The sequence below is a fragment of the Rana temporaria genome, chromosome 13, assembly GCF_905171775.1.
Source record: "Rana temporaria chromosome 13, aRanTem1.1, whole genome shotgun sequence".
Taxonomy (NCBI): domain Eukaryota; kingdom Metazoa; phylum Chordata; class Amphibia; order Anura; family Ranidae; genus Rana; species Rana temporaria.
Genome location: NC_053501.1, coordinates 56,102,954 through 56,123,624, shown reverse-complemented (window position 1 = coordinate 56,123,624; position 20,671 = coordinate 56,102,954). Strand labels below are relative to the sequence as shown.

The 20,671-nt window shown below is 40.5% G+C and overlaps 1 protein-coding gene across 11 annotated transcripts in view; it reads left to right on the top strand.

The window, feature by feature from the left end:
• Positions 1 to 20,671, top strand: part of LOC120920819 (ryanodine receptor 3) — a 692,572-nt gene that overhangs the window by 465,111 nt on the left and 206,790 nt on the right. For all 11 annotated transcript variants that reach the window (XM_040333156.1, XM_040333154.1, XM_040333152.1 and 8 more), the window contains 3 exons: positions 3,833 to 3,893; positions 4,911 to 5,149; positions 7,516 to 7,597. In XM_040333156.1, the coding sequence (XP_040189090.1) occupies positions 3,833 to 3,893; positions 4,911 to 5,149; positions 7,516 to 7,597 (382 nt within the window). The remainder of the gene's footprint in view (positions 1 to 3,832; positions 3,894 to 4,910; positions 5,150 to 7,515; positions 7,598 to 20,671) is intronic.

Genomic DNA, 20,671 nt, shown 5'->3' with positions numbered 1-20,671 from the left:
AATTAAAAAAATCAGGAGATATACATTACCATTCACCTCCAAAAATCAGGCAAATTTGTCTTGAAAAAAAAAAACCAAGGTATAATTTTACTGGATACACCAAGCAATGATATGCACAGTTTTACTACCACATGTCAAAGTTGCAAAACTATGTTCAGGCTTACCCTCTGTCACAAAGTTGTTAACGTCTATAGTCTGAGCACAAGTGCACTTTAACAATAGTCCTCTGTTTGCATTGTATATAGATGGGCAGTCAGTTTTTCAATAGTGATTAAAGGAAAAGTTCACTTTATTTAGGGTGGAGCATGTAACATATTCCAGCAGCTGATGCCTCCCCCCCTCCTCCAACTACAAAGTCCCAAAAGCCTTTGCAGCTGTTGAGCACTCTGAGCGTTCATTGTCTTTTCCTGTCAGTGTGTATTTGCCTGCCCGTACAAGGTACAAGCAGACAGATACACAGAGAAGACTGCAGGAGTCCTACATAGGGTTGCCACCTCATCCCTTTAAAACAGAACACATATTAATTACACAGGTTCTGGGGCTAATTGAATGCAGATAAGGCAACAAGTGAGTTTAATTACCACATTAATCAGCCACAGAACTTGTGTAATTAATATGTGTTCTGTTTTAAAGGGATTAGGTGGCAACCCTAGTCCTACATGGCACCCACAATCTCCTGGTCATGGGTGCAATGCTTTCCAGGCTCCAAGTAAAAAAAATGAATAAATGCAAAAAAAAATCCCACAAAAAGATGTGCATTTATTTATTTTTTTAAAAGGTGAACTTATCCTTTAAATATCGTTGGCATCTATCCGTCCCTCCTCTGATCTCCATGTTTGCCAGGGAGTTTGTTTCTCTACTACAGTGTGTATAGCATGTTCATCTTGCTGTTGCAAGTGTCATCTAGAAAGTCACAGGTTGTTCATGCTGGCTATAGAGTATAATATTCAATAGTTGTGTATGTATGTTTAAAAATGATTACCCCAAAATCTATAAAACAAAATCTGAAAAATAAAATGTTTATTTTCTGCAATCCCAATCCCAGGTATTTTTTGAGTAACTTGGCAATGGGTTAAAACTTTTGATGGGTTTTTATTGCCTGTGCCTCAATAGGGAGGCTTTTACTCACATTCTGTCTATATGAGAGGAGGTCAGAGGGATAGAAAATTATGGGAAGGATCATAAATAAGAAACAGAGACAGCAGCAAAAACACACTTAGTATGGTTGTTAACCACTTGAAGACCAGGCCTATTCTGACACTTTTTGTTTACATTTAAAAATCTGTATTTTTTGCTAGGAAATTGCTTGAACCCCCCAAACATTATATATATATATATATATATATATATATATATATATATATATATATATATATATATATATATATATATATATATATATATATATATATATTAGCAGAGGCCCTTAAAAATCAAAATGGCAATCATTGCAATTTTTTATGTCACAAGATATTTGTGCAGCCGTTTTTCAAACCCAATTTTTTGTAAAAAATATATGTTAATACATTTTAATGCAAAATAACACCATGTATAACCCAATTTTTTTTTTGTAAAATATAAATGGTGATATTATGTCAAGTAAGTAGATACCTAGAATGTCACGCTTTTAAATTGCACACATGGAATGGCGACAAACTGCGACACTTAGGTGATAATTTAAAAATGTTTACAGGTTAAGAGTTTAGAGTTACAAAGGGGGTCTCAAGCTAGATTTATTGCTCTCGCTATATTGTTTGTGGCGATACCTCACATGTATATTCCAAACACAGTTTGCATATGCATGCGCTAGGTATGACTTTGCCTCTGTGCACGAGCATGGGGAGATTGAATTTTTTTTATATTATTTATTTTACTAAAAAATATATATTTTTACACTGTCTATTTTTTTGTTTTACTTTTATAGCCATCACAAGAATTGTAAACATTCCTTGTGATAGCAATAAAGCATGACAGGTCCTCTTCCCTTAAAAAACATGAGTTACAAAAAAAACATTAATCTCATGCTTTCCAAAAAAGAAAAATGGCCTTGTTTACATTCTTCTTAACCATAAGTGACAATTTCCTAGTCAATTTCTGTCTCCTAGACCATAGGGATGATCAAGGACATTTTCTCGATTACCTAAATGACAATGGGCTGAAACCGTTGGTGAAACAGGAAACAGAAAAGCTGCACCGGAGCGAGTGCTGGGAGAGGGGGAATGACCCCCCCCCCCCACTACTTCTAAAAGCAATTCAGCGGCTAATCAGCTACTCAGATTGCTTTTAGCAGATAGGGAATTGCCGACTGAAAATTTTAATACTGGGGTGTTGCGGCCGACAGCTCCAGCCATGGCCCTGGTATAAGCACTTATATACGTGATTGTGCAGGAATTAAAGCCTCCCTTTTTTTAATCCAGTTCAAGAGCTGATTACAAGACGTACTTGGTATTTTTTCTCTTCCTATGTAAAACATTGCCTTTCATCCAGTTCAGTCTTTCCTCTGACTACAGCCTCCCCTTTCTGCTTTCAAGATGGCTCCTTTTTCTCACAGTAATCTATGAAGCAACCCTTGTGTGCACATTTCCGGCTAGCTGTGTGCTTCTAGACTGTGGGAGTCCTTCTCCCTGTGAATGGTTCCTAGCAGCTGGAACCTGCACTGTAAGCACTCAGGGCATGTGTTCCACTACCTGGAAGTTGGGGAAAATGGTGGTGATGTGACCTAGAGCCTACAGCAAAGTCAAATTAAACACAGCCGAATATGTTGTACTACTTTAAGTTTAGAACGTCTGTGCCTCTCTGTTTTTCTTGTACGAGGTGTAACTTAAGCTCAGGCGAGCAAAAGTTATCAAAGAGGTTCAATATGGAAACACTCTGCAACATAAGTACAAAAATGTATTGATACAAAAATAGCCAAAAACCACATAAATAACATGAACAGCTTTGGCTGTTTCCATCAGCTGTCGGGTGCTGCCGCCGCCATTGCAGGTAAGGGAACCCGGTAGTGTAGCCTTTTGGCTTCACGCTGGGAATGCTACTGCATATGTGTGAGGCCCCGCTCCTCTCTCCTATTGGCTCAGCGGCTGGGGGAGGAGGGAGCCCCACAGTGACATCATGGGCCGCGGCCCAGACTCCCGAAAGTGGGAAAGGATACTTGTCGAAAGGTGCCAATTGTGGCACCGGAGGGGGAGGAATCAGATGAGCGGAAGTTCCACTTTACGGTGGAACCCCACTTTAAGGTCTACTATTGGAGAAATCATATTTAGGGTACTTACACATGGTACAGATGTAAGAACATCAGCTATTCCTGGCAAAAAAACTGTTCAACAAATGCACGCAATTACCTGCGTATAAAAATTCTTCTAGTTTGTTTTTAAATCAAGAAAAGGTGGTATAGGCACATATTTGTGTGTGTGTAAAAATATAATTATAATGTCCTGGAACAAATTTTTGTATTTTTTTCTTACTGATTTAAACACAGAGCAAGCTTATGCACCTCTGTGTACGGGCCCGTTAAAAACAAAGGACTGCATTTAGATCTGAAGAAAAATGCCTGAATGCCTAAAAACATGGACTTTTTTGTCATCCTGTGTGCAAAAGGCCTTGATGTTTAGTTTAGCAAAAAACTGTCCTGTAGCAACATTATACTACAGTGATATGGCCATTGTGATTTAGGTATTAGATTCCTACTGATATTGCATGTCACGTGTGTTCCACTATCACATTCATCAAACACAACCATTATGCAGTAGCCCATGCAAACATATTGAATTAACATTATGCTCTAGCACTAGTTGTACACAATAAGATGTTTGCTTTTGTCGTTTTACTACAGGGAGTGATTCTACTACTATGGTGAGCTGTTTACACATTCTGGCCCAGACTCTTGACACACGGTACTTTTTATGAGGTTTTATTAATATTAGTGTTGCAGTATTCCTCCTTTATTATGTGAGAAAATTTAATAAAATTGGAAAAACATTTGTGGAAGGAAAGAAAATATACCAGTAATCTTAATGTTATTGTTACAAAAGTAAAGTAGAAATCCATTGTTTGAAAATCTAGTTTTTAATATGTCACTGTATTGAGCAGGTTTATACCAAACTCTTTAGATTGTCTTTTGACCAAAGGAAACACAGTGGTTGATTTACTAAGGCACTGTTCACACCTGAGCAATTTTCAGTTTGTAAAACGCTCAGCTCTGAAGCTTCAAAACTCCCAACCAGCACAATTACATTAATTTCAATGGCCCCTGTTCACATATGAGCGTTCTGTCGCCTGGAGCAAAATGCCTGATGCTCAAAAAAGTACATGAGCTCCTTTTTGGCAGATTACAAGCGTTTTTGGCCCCATAGACTTCAGTAGAAACACCTGACTTGAGCAGAAGTACACTCATAAAATGCTCATAAACCGCTCAAATAGCAGCTCTCCACCCCTAATTTCCTCTCCCTCTCCTCCCCCTATTGCTTTCTATTGGCTAAACAAAAACGCATGAAGCAGTAAAACTCTTGTAATACACTTCTAAAATGCTTTAAAAAAGCTGCATAAAAAGCCAGAAAAAGGCCAGTAAATCGATAGACTGTGCACTTTTGCAAGTTCAGTTGCTCCAGAGCTTAGTAAATTAGGTAAGTCTTCACTTTACAAAGAACACCCAATCACATGCAAGGAAAATAAAAAAGCATTACTTTTGCTTGCACATGATTGGATGATGGAAGTTAGCAGAACTCTCACTCATTTATTAAGCTCTGGAGCATCTGCACTTGCAAAAGTGCACAGTCTATTTGCCTTTAGTAAAACAACCCCACAGTCTTGTTAATCACATAGGAAGCATGTTACCTGCTCATCTCGTGCTAGGCTATTACCATCTGAGGAAAGCTGTAGCTAAACTTTTCTGTCTTTTCTTGTCATTTTAGCACTGTAATGAAGTCTGGATCTGAGCTGGTGAAAGCTGGGGTTCGTGCTTTCTTTGAAAATGCAGCAGAAGATTTGGAAAAGACATTAGAAAATCTCAAGCTGGGGAAATTTACTCATTCTAGGACTCAGATGAAGGGAGTTTCTCAGAACATCAACTACACCACAGTGGCCCTCCTTCCTATACTAACTTCCATTTTTGAACATGTGGCTCGTCATCAGTTTGGAGTGGATTTGCTGTGTAAGTTGTTCATTTTGAAAGAAATGGAGTTCATCCCAACAGTCAATGGTGGTTCAGCTGCACACACTGCATTATGATAGCAACAGCAATTTTTAACAGAACTCAAAGCCCATACTATGTACAATTATATAACGAAAAATAAAAAAAAATCCCTTTATCCAAACCTACTTCTGGTTCCGGAGCCCAATGCAGAATAACTCTGGAAACCACTACTGTAAAATATCTACTTTTCAGGGCTACTACGGTAGTTCAAACAAAGAAAAAACACAGAAAAATTATATATATACAGTATATGCAATCAACTGTTTTAACAAACATTTTTATTTGTAGAATAGTTTTAAAGACATACAACACAACACAAAAAATGAAAAAACAAGATGTATTTCCTTGCCAGAGGGACTGAGTTGAACAATGGAATACTGTGGTTTTCCAGGGAAGGGGCTGGCTCTGTGATTTTGACATTCCCCACCCCTTTGGGCACCATCCTTACTGCCTAGCCTGGTATTTAGGAATGTAGAACAATATTGTGGGTTGGCCAGTCTCTGAGGAAGTTGAAATACCAACCGGTTAGACACTTTTTCTTTCCCATTGATCCTGTGGTGGTGCTCCCTATATTCCGCTTTGAAAGATAAACTATTGTCTGTACACATAGAATGAAGTCTCTTTAATTTGAAGTCTTATGATATTCAATGAATTTTTTTGATTTTATGGTCATCTATTTAATGGGCTCCTAGCAATATGGGTGATATGTAAACCATGCATATGTAGTTTCCATGGTCTCTGTAGAAATCTGTGTGTGCAAATTTTTTTCTACTATAGATTACAGGTTAAATCCACCTGGAGACCTAAGCATAATATGCAAGCCATACACACGTGGTCTCACTGGTCTCTGTAGAAACCTATGTGTGTACATTGCTTTTCTACTATTGTATTACAGGTTAAATACACCTTGAGACTTTAATGTTTGGAGTGTCAAGGGCTCTTGGATAACTTTTATATATTATTTAAGATTGTTTGTATCACCCCAAGGTGCTGGCTCCAGTTTATGGATGCAACTATTTTGCCTGGAAGATCATGTCGGCAAAGGATGCTTTAATTTCTCATGTTACAACCAAAAACATAAATGTATTTTATTGGGATTTTATGTGATAGACCAACACAATGTGTCACATAATTGTGAAGTGGAAGGAAAATAATAAATGGTTTTCGATTTTTTTTTACAAATATATATGTGAAAAGTGTGGCATGCATTTGTATTAAATACTTTGTCAATACTTTGTAGAACCACCTTTCACTACAATTACAGCTGTAAGTCTTTTTGGGGATGTCTCTACCAGCTTTGCACATCTAGAGAGTCACATTTTTGCCCGTCCTTCTTTGCAAAATAGCTCAAGCTCTATCAGACTGAATGGAGAACATCTGTGAAGAGCAATTCTTAAGTCTTGCCACAATTTGTCAATTGGATTTAGGTCTGGACTTTGACTGGGCCATTCTAACACATGAATATGCTCTGAACCTCCACCCCTGTCTCAAGTCTTTTGCAGACTCTAATGCCTTGTACACATTGGAATAGAAAGAAAGGCGAGAGAGGTCTTTTGAGGGGGCCTTCCCTAATTTAGAGTGATGGAGAGTAAAATAATGCTACTTGAAGCCTCAAGCTACAAAATGCTGGAGCGGAAAAAATCTTATATTCTCTAGGGAGATGGTTCACATCTACACTCCAAAACGCCTGAAGCCAGAAGCTCTAAAACGCCTGAAGCTCAAACAAGTTCTGTGACTTTTTTTAGGCAGATTTGGGCATTTTTCTACTTTTTACATTGGTAACCTTTTGACCTGTACAAAATTGCGGCAAAACGCGGTAAAAAACGCTGCAAAAATTGCGTAAATGGGTCCTAATAGAACATTTCCCTTTTTTTTCTGTGAACTACAAAAGCAATAAAGATGATGGAAATTAGGTGGTGTTTGTGTTCCAAATCAGGGGAGCAGCCTAGGGTGACAACCTCATAGATACAGTACAGTGAGAGATGCTAGTCACTCTGCAGCAGGACGTATATAAAACTTTGCAAGGGAATTTTCAGTTTGCAAGGGAATTTTCCCCAGAGTTTATTGAATCTAGTGAAATTTCACTTTACAAAGAATAATCAATAACAGCATATTGTGCTTGCACAAGACTGGATGATGGAAATCATTAGTGCTCTACTTCATTCTATAAGCTCTGGGACAATTCCCTTGCAATGTTCAACTTGTCTTACAAAGGGAACAGCCTTTTTACTTTTAGTAAATTAACCTCCTTGAATACATTTGTTTGACATGATTTTCTATTATGTGTGGCAAGCTAAAATTGGTTTATATTTGCTTTTCTTTAGTGGATGATGTTCAAGTTGCCTGCTACCGGATCCTCTGCAGCCTTTACTCACTTGGAACAGGAAAAAACATCTATGTTGAAAGGTACTTGTATAGTTTTCTTCCTTTTTTCAAAATGTACTTCTAAATTATGTAACTGTCGATAAACAAGCCTAACTAAAATTGTAAAGGTGAAAACGAATTGATCAGAATCAGTTCTTGAAGATGGGAGGTTATATCTGGCTGATGATATAGTTTGAGCGTGAAGACATTAATACCTCTTAGGATATAGGGAACATGAGATGACAGTTAACCCATCCAGACACTTTTTGTCTTGTGAGAAATAGTCATCAGCCAGATCAGAAATCTTTGGCCTCATGCGCACTGCAGCTGTCAAATGCCTGTTTTATAGGTTTTTCACTTTTTTTCTGCCCCCAATTGCCCCTTTATGTTAATCTGTGTGTTCATGCGCACATTAAGGGCTGAAATCTGAACACATTAAAAATTGCATTAACCTCCCTGGCGGTAAACCCGAGCGTGACTCGGGGTTGGTTTTCAATGCTAAAATCGGTATCCCTGAGTCACGCTCGGGGTGGACGTGCAGCGGCGCGGCTTACCTTTCGCTGGATCCACAGGCAAATTACTCACCTTGTCCCTGGATCCAGCGATGCCACCCCGCTGTGTGAGCGAGCGGGACCTCCTCGCTCGATTCACAGTCTCCCCGTGTGCCGCCGATCTCCGTTCCCTGCGACGTTACGACGCACGGGAGTGGAGAACGGCGCCAAATTCAAAAAATTAAACAAACACTTTACATACAGTATACTGTAATCTTATAGATTACAGTACTGTATGTAAAAAATACACACCCCCCTTGTCCTTAGTGGTCTGCCCAGTGCCCTACATGTACTTTTATATAATAAAAAATGTAATTTCTGCCTAAAAACTGTAGATTGTCCAAAAGTGTCCCTTTATGTCAAAAATGGTTTTAGATCAGCTAGAAAACAGCGATAATAAATTATAATCACTTGCAGAAATGTGCGATAGCGATTTGTGGGGAAATTCGTCATAAAAAAAAAAAATAATGACAGCGACAATTCTGCAACTGAGCAAATTTCAGTGATTTTGAGTTGATTACATTATTGAATAATTTTTATTATAATTATATTATTATTTGTTATAATTATTTATAATTATTTATTATATTATAATTTATAATTTTGTTTTAAAAAAAAAATCATACCCGGGATGCCTACAAGACTCTTGCTTGGTCAGATTTAAGTGAGTTATTTCTAAAAATTACAGGCCTACAGTATAAAACACAAAATTTCCTTGCAAAATAATTGTACCGCTTTTGGTACGTAATTCCAGACAGAATCATACCGCCAGGGAGGTTAAGGAGAGGAGTGTTTGGGCAGAAAACACTAGGGGCCAGATCCACGTACATCGGAGCAAATATAGACCGGTGTAGCGCATCTCATTTCCGTTACGCCGACTCAACTTAGAGACGTAAGTGCCGTATCCTCATAGTATTTGCGCCCAAATTTGCGCCGGCGCGAGGTAAATTCGGAGGCGTAAGTCGGCGTAATTCAAAGTGGGAAGGACGTGGGCGTGTTCCATTGAAATGAGCCGTGACCCCATGCAAATAAAGGGCCGGCCGGACTGTGCATGCGCATGACGGCGACTATGGTCAGAGCCTCTCTGCGCATGCTCAGAACTTGGCCCGGCGCGATCAATGAGATAGGAACTAGGCCCAGGGTACTTAGTGAGATACGCCCAGTGCATAAATAGGCCCAGACATACGCCCTTCCATTGCAAAAGTACATCCATTTGTTTCCCTTCCTGAAGCAAGGTGCTTTTGTTCCGTTGTCTGTGGCTGTTTGTTGGTTTGTGTCGTGTCGTGTCGTTATGGTTTTTGGAGAGTGTCTTTGATCGTGTGTTTTGGAAAGATGAGTGAGAGGAAGAGAAAGCTGAACTACTCCTCGCGGGAGAAGGAGATTATTGTGAGGGCCATTACCAGATTTGGTAGTTTGCTGCATGGCCCTGAAAGTGCCAACACCACCCCGGCCAGGAGGAGGCAGATACTGCAGGATATAACAGATGATGTCAATGCGTTGGGGGGTGAGACCCGGACCCGCAATGGGATACAAAAAAAAAATGATCTCAGGCGTGTGGTCCGTGGGAAGCTGGCCAAGATTGTGGCTCATGCCAGGGGCACTGGAGGGGGACCACCATGCACTTTCAGGCTGACTGCTGAGGAGCGGCAGGTGGCCCAGTGCTTCCACAGGCAGCAAGTGGAGGGGCTGCCTGGCTTTGACTCCATTGAGGAGGCCGTGAGGACAGGTACGTTTATTTTGTTTTCTATCTGGTGAGTAGCATGTGTGGGGGGGGGGAGGGAATATGTGACAAGTGTGTGGATCCTCCAACCTGTGTATGTTTTGTGTCATCCACAGATGTGCAGAAGGGTGCTGGGCCATCTGGCCAGTCCACAGCCTCCACCGGACATGAGTCTGAGGAAGACACCCAGGCAAGCCCGGAGTCCTCTGAGGAGGTTGAGGAGGAGGAGGTTGAGGAGGAGGAGGTGGTGTCAGGGAATGATGTCACCCTCCATTTGGAGGAGTCTCCCCCTAGGGCTGGCAGCAGTCAGGCCTCCATCAGGGGTAGCCCCTCCCACTCCTCCCCCAACAGGGCTTCCCCCCAGGGGTCTCCCCTACTCCCAGGCCACAAGCCTCATCTGGAGGCAGGAAGGCTTCCCGCAAGACCAGGGGGCTGGCAGAGCTTCTGCCGGCAAATCTGCGGAGGGACCAGGCCCTTCAGACCCGCCATCTGGGTCAGGTCACCCAGACTTTGGGTCGGATGGAGGAGAGCCTTGCCTCCATCAAGGAGTCAGTTCAGGACATGGGCTGCAACTCTCTGGCAATGATAAACTGCTGCAATGACCTGCAGACTACCACAGCAGGCGTGGGTCAGGAGGTGCGTGCCCTGACCCAGGCTGTCCAGGCCAATACGGCAGCCCTCAATGTGGGCCTCACATGGATTGCCCAGGCCTTGGAGGGCAGGCCGCCAGGTGGGCAGAGACCAGGGGATGCTCCTCCTTCCCCTGATCCCCCCCCCATGAGTCTCCCCTGCGGAGCCGGGGCCGTGGCTGGCCCAGGCGTGGGTCACGCCAGCGGCATTGAGTTTTTCTCTTTTTTTGTTTTCAGTGTTTTTTTTTTTTTTTTTACTGTGATTATGATTTGTTTTATGATGAAAAAGGTGTAAGTGTCTGCGCTGTGAATTAAACTAGTGATTAGGTGGGCAAAGGGAAGGGAGGGGGGGGGGAAGGAGTGGGGTGATGTGGACCTGGGGAGTGAAAAACTTAACAAACAAAATGGAAGGGACCTGGACGGTGATCTATAGGTGCAGTCCTGACTGGACTGTGTTAAAAGTCCATGGTGTAAATACTCCAGTGAGAAACCATATACATAATGGAAAAGTGTCAATAAAAAATATATAAAACTAAAAATGAAGATAAAGATAAGGTTTACTATAGTCCCGGATTAATCCAAGCAAACAAAAAAACACAGTTCCAGGTGAAGTTGATGAAATAGGTGAATGGTTAAAAGTGAAAACAGAATCCAGATTCAAGTGGGTGGAGATGTGCAATGTAATCGAATCCACAAAACGTGCAGCCCACACCATAAGTGATCCTGTCAGCTTACCTCCCAGCTGTCACTTAGAGCCAAAAACAGTTACCAATACTCCAGATTCCTGTTAGGTGGGTGTCACTCTGTAAGATCTCGGTGGTTGGTCATACATATAGGAAGAAGAAATATATAATGTAACCTGATCCTCCTGCCACATATAAGGAAAAGGTTTTGCCAAGATGGGTAAGTGTACACTTACACTACTTACACAATGTGTAAGGAAAGGGTGCCTATCTCCACGAGCGCCGAGCTCGTCTCTATAACTTCTCTCCGCCACAGCTCTGATCCCTCAATATCCTCTGAGCCGATTGCTCATAGTATGGTGGAAGAAACCGGGGAGGGAGAAGTGAGAGAGGGGGGGGCACATCGCGTAAAACGGTACAACAAATGTTTAATAAAAACACAAAAGTAACGATAAAAAACTCACATAGAGCAGTGATGGAACGGTCGCAAATCCACGAACGCCGCGCTCGTCTGCCGTCCGTCTGGTGCTGCCGTCCCTGGGACACCAGAGCACCAATCGGGAGCAGCACCAGACGGACAGCAGACGAGCGCGGCGCTCGTGGATTTGCGACCGTTCCATCACTGCTCTATGTGAGTTTTTTATCGTTACTTTTGTGTTTTTATTAAACATTTGTTGTACCGTTTTGCGCGATGTGCCCCCCCCTCTCTCACTTCTCCCTCCCCGGTTTCTTCCACCATACTATGAGCAATCGGCTCAGAGGATATTGAGGGATCAGAGCTGTGGCGGAGAGAAGTTATAGAGACGAGCTCGGCGCTCGTGGAGATAGGCACCCTTTCCTTACACATTGTGTAAGTAGTGTAAGTGTACACTTACCCATCTTGGCAAAACCTTTTCCTTATATGTGGCAGGAGGATCAGGTTACATTATATATTTCTTCTTCCTATATGTATGACCAACCACCGAGATCTTACAGAGTGACACCCACCTAACAGGAATCTGGAGTATTGGTAACTGTTTTTGGCTCTAAGTGACAGCTGGGAGGTAAGCTGACAGGATCACTTATGGTGTGGGCTGCACGTTTTGTGGATTCGATTAGATTGCACATCTCCACCCACTTGAATCTGGATTCTGTTTTCACTTTTAACCATTCACCTATTTCATCAACTTCACCTGGAACTGTGTTTTTTTGTTTGCTTGGATTAATCCGGGACTATAGTAAACCTTATCTTTATCTTCATTTTTAGTTTTATATATTTTTTATTGACACTTTTCCATTATGTACATGGTTTCTCACTGGAGTATTTACACCATGGACTTTTAACACAGTCCAGTCAGGACTGCACCTATAGATCACCGTCCAGGTCCCTTCCATTTTGCTTGTTAAGTTTTTCACTCCCCAGGTCCACATCACCCCACTCCTTCCCCTCCCTTCCCTTTGCCCACCTAATCACTAGTTTAATTCACAGCGCAGACACTTACACCTTTTTCATCATTACCCACTGTCTTCATTGGACAGACTTTTTCTTTGTTTGCTGCAGTGTCCACATTCACTTCTTGGCCCCCCATCACCTCCTTCCCTTCCCCGTTTATCCAACACAGCGCAGGAGTTTCACTTAGTTCTACATATCATGATTTGTTTTATGTTTGTGAATGATGTATGATTGTGGGGGTGACATTCCTGCCGGAAAATGGGTGTCACCCTCAGTTGTGGTGGAGAAGGGATCCCCAGGACCATGGAGAAGTGATCCCCAGGTCTGTGTGAATGGTGTATGAATGTACAGTGACATAATTGGAGCCTTGGCGTGGCGTTGCTGCTCCCAAGTCCTGCATGGTGGGCTTGTGCTAATCCAATTTGATGAGGATGTGATGTGTCTGTGCTAGGGACCACAGTGGTGTGCATGCATGCATTCTACTTGTGCCATGATTAATGTGTGGGTTTAACGTGCAAAGATGCCTAATGCGCGCATCTAAAGCCAGTAGTATAGCTATGACCATGGATGCCCCTGGCATGTTGGCATACAGATTGTTGTCCTGCAAGTGTGGCTGCTCAGCTCGTCCCTAACGGTGTTGCTTAAGCTGACCTGCACATGTCTGGTGCAAAGTTAAAGCTGCTTTTATGAGGGGTAACTTTAGACCGGACGTACAGCTGATGCGCACAGCGTGTAGCCTGCGCCGGTCAAACTTACTTTTGTGGATCGCCGTATCTCCCTCATTTGCATATTTGCATGGCAAAACAATGGTGCGTCTAGCGTATTTTTGCGCCCCCGCGATGCGCCGGTGTAATCTTTTTACGTTGGTCGGAAAAATCTGGTTTTCAGGCGTATCTCGTTTTGGGGATATGGCGCATAGATACGCCGGCGCATATTTACACTTACGCTGCGCATCTCGAGATACGCCGGCGTAAGTGCTTTGTGGATCTGGCCCTAGGGGTGTTTAGAGCATTTATTAATTTCAATGACCATTTAAAATAAATGAATGTCCAAATATTTGACATACCTGAATGCGTCTAAGAGCCACTTTAGTACTGTTGGAAAAAATAGCCCTGGCAATAGATGTCAGGGCTATAGACAATAGCCCTGACATCTATTGCCAGGGCTATTTCTTCCAACAGTACTAAAGTGTCGTTTAGACGCATTCAGGTATGTCAAATGTTTGGAGCTGTATACCATGCCACTATAGCCTATAGTGGCATGGTATACAGCTCCAATGGACAGATAGGCCCTTCTGAGTTCAAGATCTGCCTTTTTGTTGAGCAGGTTTTTGAAGACTGAAGAGACTGTTTCTCCCATTGGCAGGGTAACATGACATGATGGTTTGATCACAGTAGCATCATGGAAGGGAGTATTATTGAGCCTGGATGATGTAATTTTCTTTTGAGGGGTACAGTTTAGAGAGCCTATTATGTAGGCAAGGCGTCTTATAAATTTTTTACACTCTTCTATAATGAACTCTTTTGTTTCCTCCATGAAAGGGGTAGAACAACTGGATTTGTTTAAATGGGGACAGTATCTTCGTACTTTTGCAGGCTCTTCAACTGGATCCTCTTATTGGATAGCCTATTTTACAGCTTTATCCATCAGGCTGAAAACAAAGCCTGTGGGGCAAGACTTCTCTACTTCCTCTAAGTGATCACTGAAATTGGCCCCTGAGGCCTCCTCTGATAGCCGACAAGAGGTACCAGGAACAGTCTGTATTGGTGGCGCTCTAAGCTCTCTGATGCAATCCTGAACTGAATACTTTATAATCTATGCTACATCATAGGTAGTTGCTGGATTCTCCACTGTCAGAAGAATACAATAACACTATGGGGAGGATTCCACTATCCTCCTTACCTGTGTGGATGGGGGGAATCTGTTCTGTTTTTCTCGATCAGCCCGCTGACTGATTGAAAAAATCTTATCAATGTCTAGCCATCCATTTAGATATCTTGTCCTATGAGGTTAAAGGACATAGTGTTAACCCATTGTGCATGGCCGTGATGCCCCAGGAAAATACAGTACTTGCACTAAGCATGATAATATGACATTATATTGCTATGCAGGTTTTTATCAAACAGGAAAATATATATTAAAAAAAAAAACAGGTAGGGAGAAACAAAGCAACAAAGAACAAAAAAAAAGAAAGAAAAACTGTGAAATAATATAGCAACAATGGTGCTGGGAGTGATTTAGGCATTCATAGATGGGTGACATTTACTATTGCTGTAATCTAGGTTTTGGGGTTATTTACAAAAGGCAAATCCACTTTGCACTGAAAGTGCACTTGGAAGTGCAGTCGCTGTAGATCTGAAATGAGGGGAAGCTCTGCTGATTTTATCATTCAACCATGTGCAAGCTAAAATTATGTTTTTTATTCTCCTTGCACGTCCCCCTCAGATCTACAGCAACTGCACTTCCAAGTACACCTTTAGTGCACTTGTAGTGCAAAGTGGAATTGCCTTTCATAAATAACCCCCTCTGTGTCTTTCACACACACATATATATATATATATATATATATATATATATATATATATATATATATATATATATATATATATATATATATATATATATATATACTACAGATTGAAGGCGAATTGGAAAAATGCTTGTTTCATTGTGAAAACCAGGGGGATTAGAAGAGTTTGCAAGTGCAAGCAATAGCTATCCATTGGGATTGATTTACTATAGGTATATACACTGTGCATTTTGTAAAGGCATTTGCTCCAGAGCTTAGTAAATGAAGGGAAGTTTTGCTAACTTCCATCCTCCAACCATGTGCAAACAAAATGTTGTTTTTATTTCCCTTGCATGTGATTGGATGTTCTTTGCAAACTGAAACTTCACCTCATTTACTAAGCTCTCAGGAAAATAAATGCTACTGCACTTGTTTTGTCTGGAGTAAATGAGTGCAACTGGCACACGTTTTGGAGCAAATGCCCTTTCAGAGTGCAATGCACTTGAAAAGTGCACATTCTATTAGCTTTTAGTAAAATCAGAAGACAAATTCAGTATGAGGCATGATCGTTAGATTTTCATATAGTGTGTACACAACTTTCAACATCCAATTCAGACTTTTGAAATGAAAATTTCCAAAGCCACAAACTACAATTTTTTTCTTGTGCAAACAGATTGAACAATTGTCATTTAATGTGTACCGCTTTCATACGAGAAAAATTAGAAACAAGACTGCGTGTGATCAGAAACAATAAACAAAAAAAGCCTTTGCCGCACAAGAATTTTCGTACATTATATCCTTCCTCGGTTTCCGACTTGCTGTGAAACAACAAGGAAAATAGAATGATCCCACACCCGATTTTCTCATAGTGTGTACCAGCCTTAAGTCAACCTCATTATGTCCATGTCTTCTCTCCGAGAACCCTCTGCCTTATTAGTCATAGCAGTAAAGCTTGGTTTAGCACTCTCTTCCAGTCGGAGATTTGTGTAGGAGTAGTGTTGGTCCTCTCTACGATCGCCAATTTTTGCAAAAAAGTACCGTAAGGATAAATTGTTTAAAAATATGTTTTAAATGAAGAGCAACTGAGTGTGTACAGAGCATGGTGAGACTGGATTTTAAACAGTATATATACTTATTTTTAATGTTTTACATACTAGCATAGCTATACCTACAAAAGGGGTCTATCTGAAATGACTGAGCGAAACCTAAATTGTTTGTTACCCCAGCATTTCATATTCATGATATATGCCTGTTGTACATGTACTTGAAAAAGTGTCCTGTTCTCTTTGTGTTGCTTCCTTTGTATGAAATCCCTGGTGTTCCTGCCAGTACCTCTGCTTTCCTATTAAAACTGACCACACTTAGCAGGAGAGCACAGCGTGGTCAGTTCTCTGGCTGTGCTGGGAACTCAGCTTGCTCTCCTCCAATGATTAGCCTTGTCCTGACACGCCTCCGCCGCACAGCCATTCACTGAGAAGCTCAGTGTACTGTTGCTTCTCCTCCCCCCCAGCTCTTTTGCAACAGAGGGATTGTGAAAAGGTATTTATAATGTATGTGTTTTTTTTTTTTATATCTATGCACAAATGTTTTGCCTTTTGTTTCAATTTTAAACTGAATGGGCTGTTTTACAAGGTAATCGTTTATGATCACTTTAACTTTCTGACCAAATTTTCACTTTAAACAATCCCATTCAACTCACTTTTACTGTATAGAAAATTCAGGCCAATAAAGCAAAATATGTGGCATGCTCTCTTTTGTCTTAAAGCATAGCATAGTGGGGTCGATCTACTAAAACTAGTGCAAAAGGTGGTGCAGCTCTGCATAGAAACCAATCAGCTTCCATTTTTTTTGTCAAAGCTTAATTGAATAAGCTGAAGCTAGAATCTGATTGGCTGCCATGCAGAGCATGTGCTCTTTCTTCAAGGCATGAAGAAGGAGCGCATGCTCCGCAAACACGTAGCCTATTGGCTTTTCCCCTCTGGAAGTGACGTCATCCACTTGGCTCCCTGCGTGCGTTCCAGAGATAGGAAGTGTCAGCATACACCGGTGCAGCCTTCTCTCAGACACTGCAGCCATCAGCCTACAGGATTCTACACACTTCACGGACGTCCGGCATTACATGCCTATATGACTGTTGTATCTTTGTGAGTACCTCATGTACACAAGCTATTAAAAATCATCTGATTCATTGCACTTAGAGTGGCACCTTTGTTTTATCTCCAGCTCTGCCAGAAGACCCCTTCTTATTCTTCAACTGGGCTGCCTTCTAAAGTTGCTACCTACAAACTTTATGGACTTGTTTTAAGTCACTGCTTTTATCTTTTTATTATTTCACTATTTGCATTATTCCCAATCATCAGCATTCAGGTTGGTGGCACACACTGAGTTTGGCACAAGTGCTCACTTTATCTCTGTATGTAATCTTAACATTAGCCTACTACTACAACCTTGTTTTTACATAGAGCAAGTACAATTTTTGCTGCCATTTCTGACCTAGTACATTTGTATTGGCACACTTTTATATTGCTGAGTATGACATGTTAATACATTCAATACATTTTTAGAAAGATTTTAAATGAAAATAATGAATAAAATGAGTACAATGGTGTTTGTTGTGCAGATCCTATATTTTTAATTTTGTGGAAAAAAAAGTTGTCCAAAAATTTATACTGTAGATTAAGAAATAACTTGTGATTTGAAATGCCAAATACAATATTTTTTCTCTAAGCACAATAAGAGTTTAATGATTACTGGAATTCCGAGCTAAAGGAAGATACTCTGGAGAGCATGACAATGATGTGTAGTTAGAGATGGTTTTTGCAGACTCGCAATTAACCTCTGTTGCCTTGCGGGGGTGCAGCTTATTAGCAAAGCATCACACAAGAGAGGGAGATTTTTAGAAACACATTCTATCTGTGCACACAGGAGGAGGAGGGAAATATTTACCCAGCAAATCTCACTTGATAACACATTTATTTTATTATTCCGATGAGCCTATTCTTGTATACAAAGAGATTGAATTTGCTAAAAATTGCTTTCAAAATGAAAAGCTTTTTTGATAAATTGATCTTTAAACAATTACAAGGACACAAAATCTCACTGTGAAGGGAAAATACTATACACATATTATTCTTTGCTTAGAAAACCCTATTAAATAGATGTCAGTGGATTACATTTTGGGTTGTGCCCTGTTTCCTGAACATTACACTGATGTTCTGTATAAATAAAATGAAGTGCTTACTTACAAACAACCGGGTTGTGCCTGATACTTACTGTGCTCCCAGCTGCTGAGTACAAGAAACAGGCATCAGATGTTCTGACATGTCTTGTCTTCAAAATACAGTATTTGCTAGAGATTAAAGACTGGGAGCAGACTGTGTTCAGGAATGATCCCAGCAGCTCCCATTCCTCAGGAAAAGGCTTCCACAAAACATGCTGTCAAAACCATAGCTCACAAGTGGAGAAAATATGTTATCAGCCCTTTATTTTTATGGTACCCAGGAGCTTCTTTTTATTTACTCTAAACCCTTTAACTCCATTGTCTGTGTTTTTACATAACTGTGTTACAAAGACAGTAATATTACGCATTCTGCCACTTACGCACGGACTTGTGTGGCGGTAGAGAAAATTCCATCTGGATAAATTGCTTGTCTGTAGAAATGTCAGTTGTCGGAATGTTTTTTTTTCCTGTTATTGAGGCAGACATGTAGTAACTAAATTGCCTGTCAAAAAGAACAGACAGCAAGCTGTGAGATAGCCAATCAATGCAATGTTCCAGCAGCTTAATTCAGGCAACAGGGAAGAAAGCCAGCAGGAACAGAACATAAATAAATACCTCTAGCTGATTAATTGGGTTCTCTATCTCTGTATCATTCAAACCACATGTACAAAATCAAAGATTTTACTTCACAGCTGCCGATGGAATAAGTTAACCACAAGAACCTGTATCTAAAGTTTAATCAATTAAGATGTCAATTAGGAATATTTGTGTAGTAACACTAGTCCAATACGTTCAGTTTCCTGTGTATCATATTTATATCCTCTAGTATGGCAGTTAAATGGTAATACTTCAGGGTTACAGCATATTAGCATTTTAATATTTTCCTTCTTAAACAGTGAATAATTTTGAGATGCAGTCCCTTTTGTTCCTCGTTAATCTTGTTTATGCCTCATTTAGCACATTTCAGTCATGTAGCAACCCAAGCATAATAATAATTTTTCATTTGGTTGATATTTTGATGTGCTATTGCACACAACCATGACAGTAAAACAACTCAATTAAAATAAAACCTAAATATCGCAGTTTCAGACATGATGTCGTAATATTTGACTAATGCCATGCAATACTACTTATAACAAAATTGTACTAAAAAATATACATTTTCAAAGCAGGAACCAAATCACACCTCTTAAATTGGTATATCTACAGTTTTGGGGTCCAATAGATGTCCCCATCAATTAGGCACAACTCTTCTACAAAGGACATTTTCCTGTTTTCCAAATAGTGTTAAATAATGTTTAAACAAATAGATATGCAGCAGAAAAGCACCAGCGAAACCTTAAAACAAATCTACTATATGTATATGGAAGGTATCCAGGTATTTTTACATTTATGAAACTCCTCCAGAGACAATGCTGTGTTTGCTTCATTTTTTAGGGATTTCCTTCTATGGGATCACTGGATCCCATAGAAGGGATTAGAACTTTTACATATGATCATTTCTCATTATCATTAAATGATCCTCATATACTTACAGTATGTCAAGTTTTTTTTAGGCTCAATGCACACTAGCGTTTTTCATCATCTCAAAAAAGCTAGATAAAAAAACGCTGGATGAAAAATGCTGATAATAGATTTTTTTGTGCCAGATTCTAGAAGCATTTCAGTAGCTTTTAGAAGCATTTAGAAGCTTTTAGGAGCATTAGCATTTTTGCAGTAAATGAAGAAAAAAAAAGCTAAAAAAAGCTGTTTTAGTAGCATTTTAAAAGAAGTTAAGGAGCATTTATAAAGCATTTAGGCGCATTAAGCGTTTTTTTTCTACTGGAAAAACGCTCCAAAAAAATCTTCAAAAACATTGGGCTAGATTCAGTTAGCCCTGCGTAATCTTGTGCCGTAAATTAAGGCACAAGTTCCGTATTCATAAAGAACTTGCGCCCTAAGTTACGGCGGCATAACGGGGCCTAAGCCCGCCTAATTCAAATGGGGACGATGTGGGCGTGTTTTATTTAAATTATTGTTGACCCCGCGTATTTTACAAGAATCCCAGTGCGCATGCTCAAAATTCCGCCGCAAATCGTCATTGCTTTCGACGTGAACGTAAATTACGTCCAGCCCTATTCGCAAACGACTTACGCAAACAACGTAAAAAATTCAAAATTTGACGCGGGAACGACGTTCATACTTAACATTGCGTACGCCTCATAGAAGCAGGAGCAACGCAACGTTACGCCGGAAAAAGCCTTATGCAAACAACGTAAAAAAATCCGCCGGGCGCACGTACGTTTGTGAATCGGCGTATCTAGGTAATTTGCATATTCTACGCCGAAAACTACGGAAGCGCCACCTAGCGGCCAGCATAAATATGCAACTAA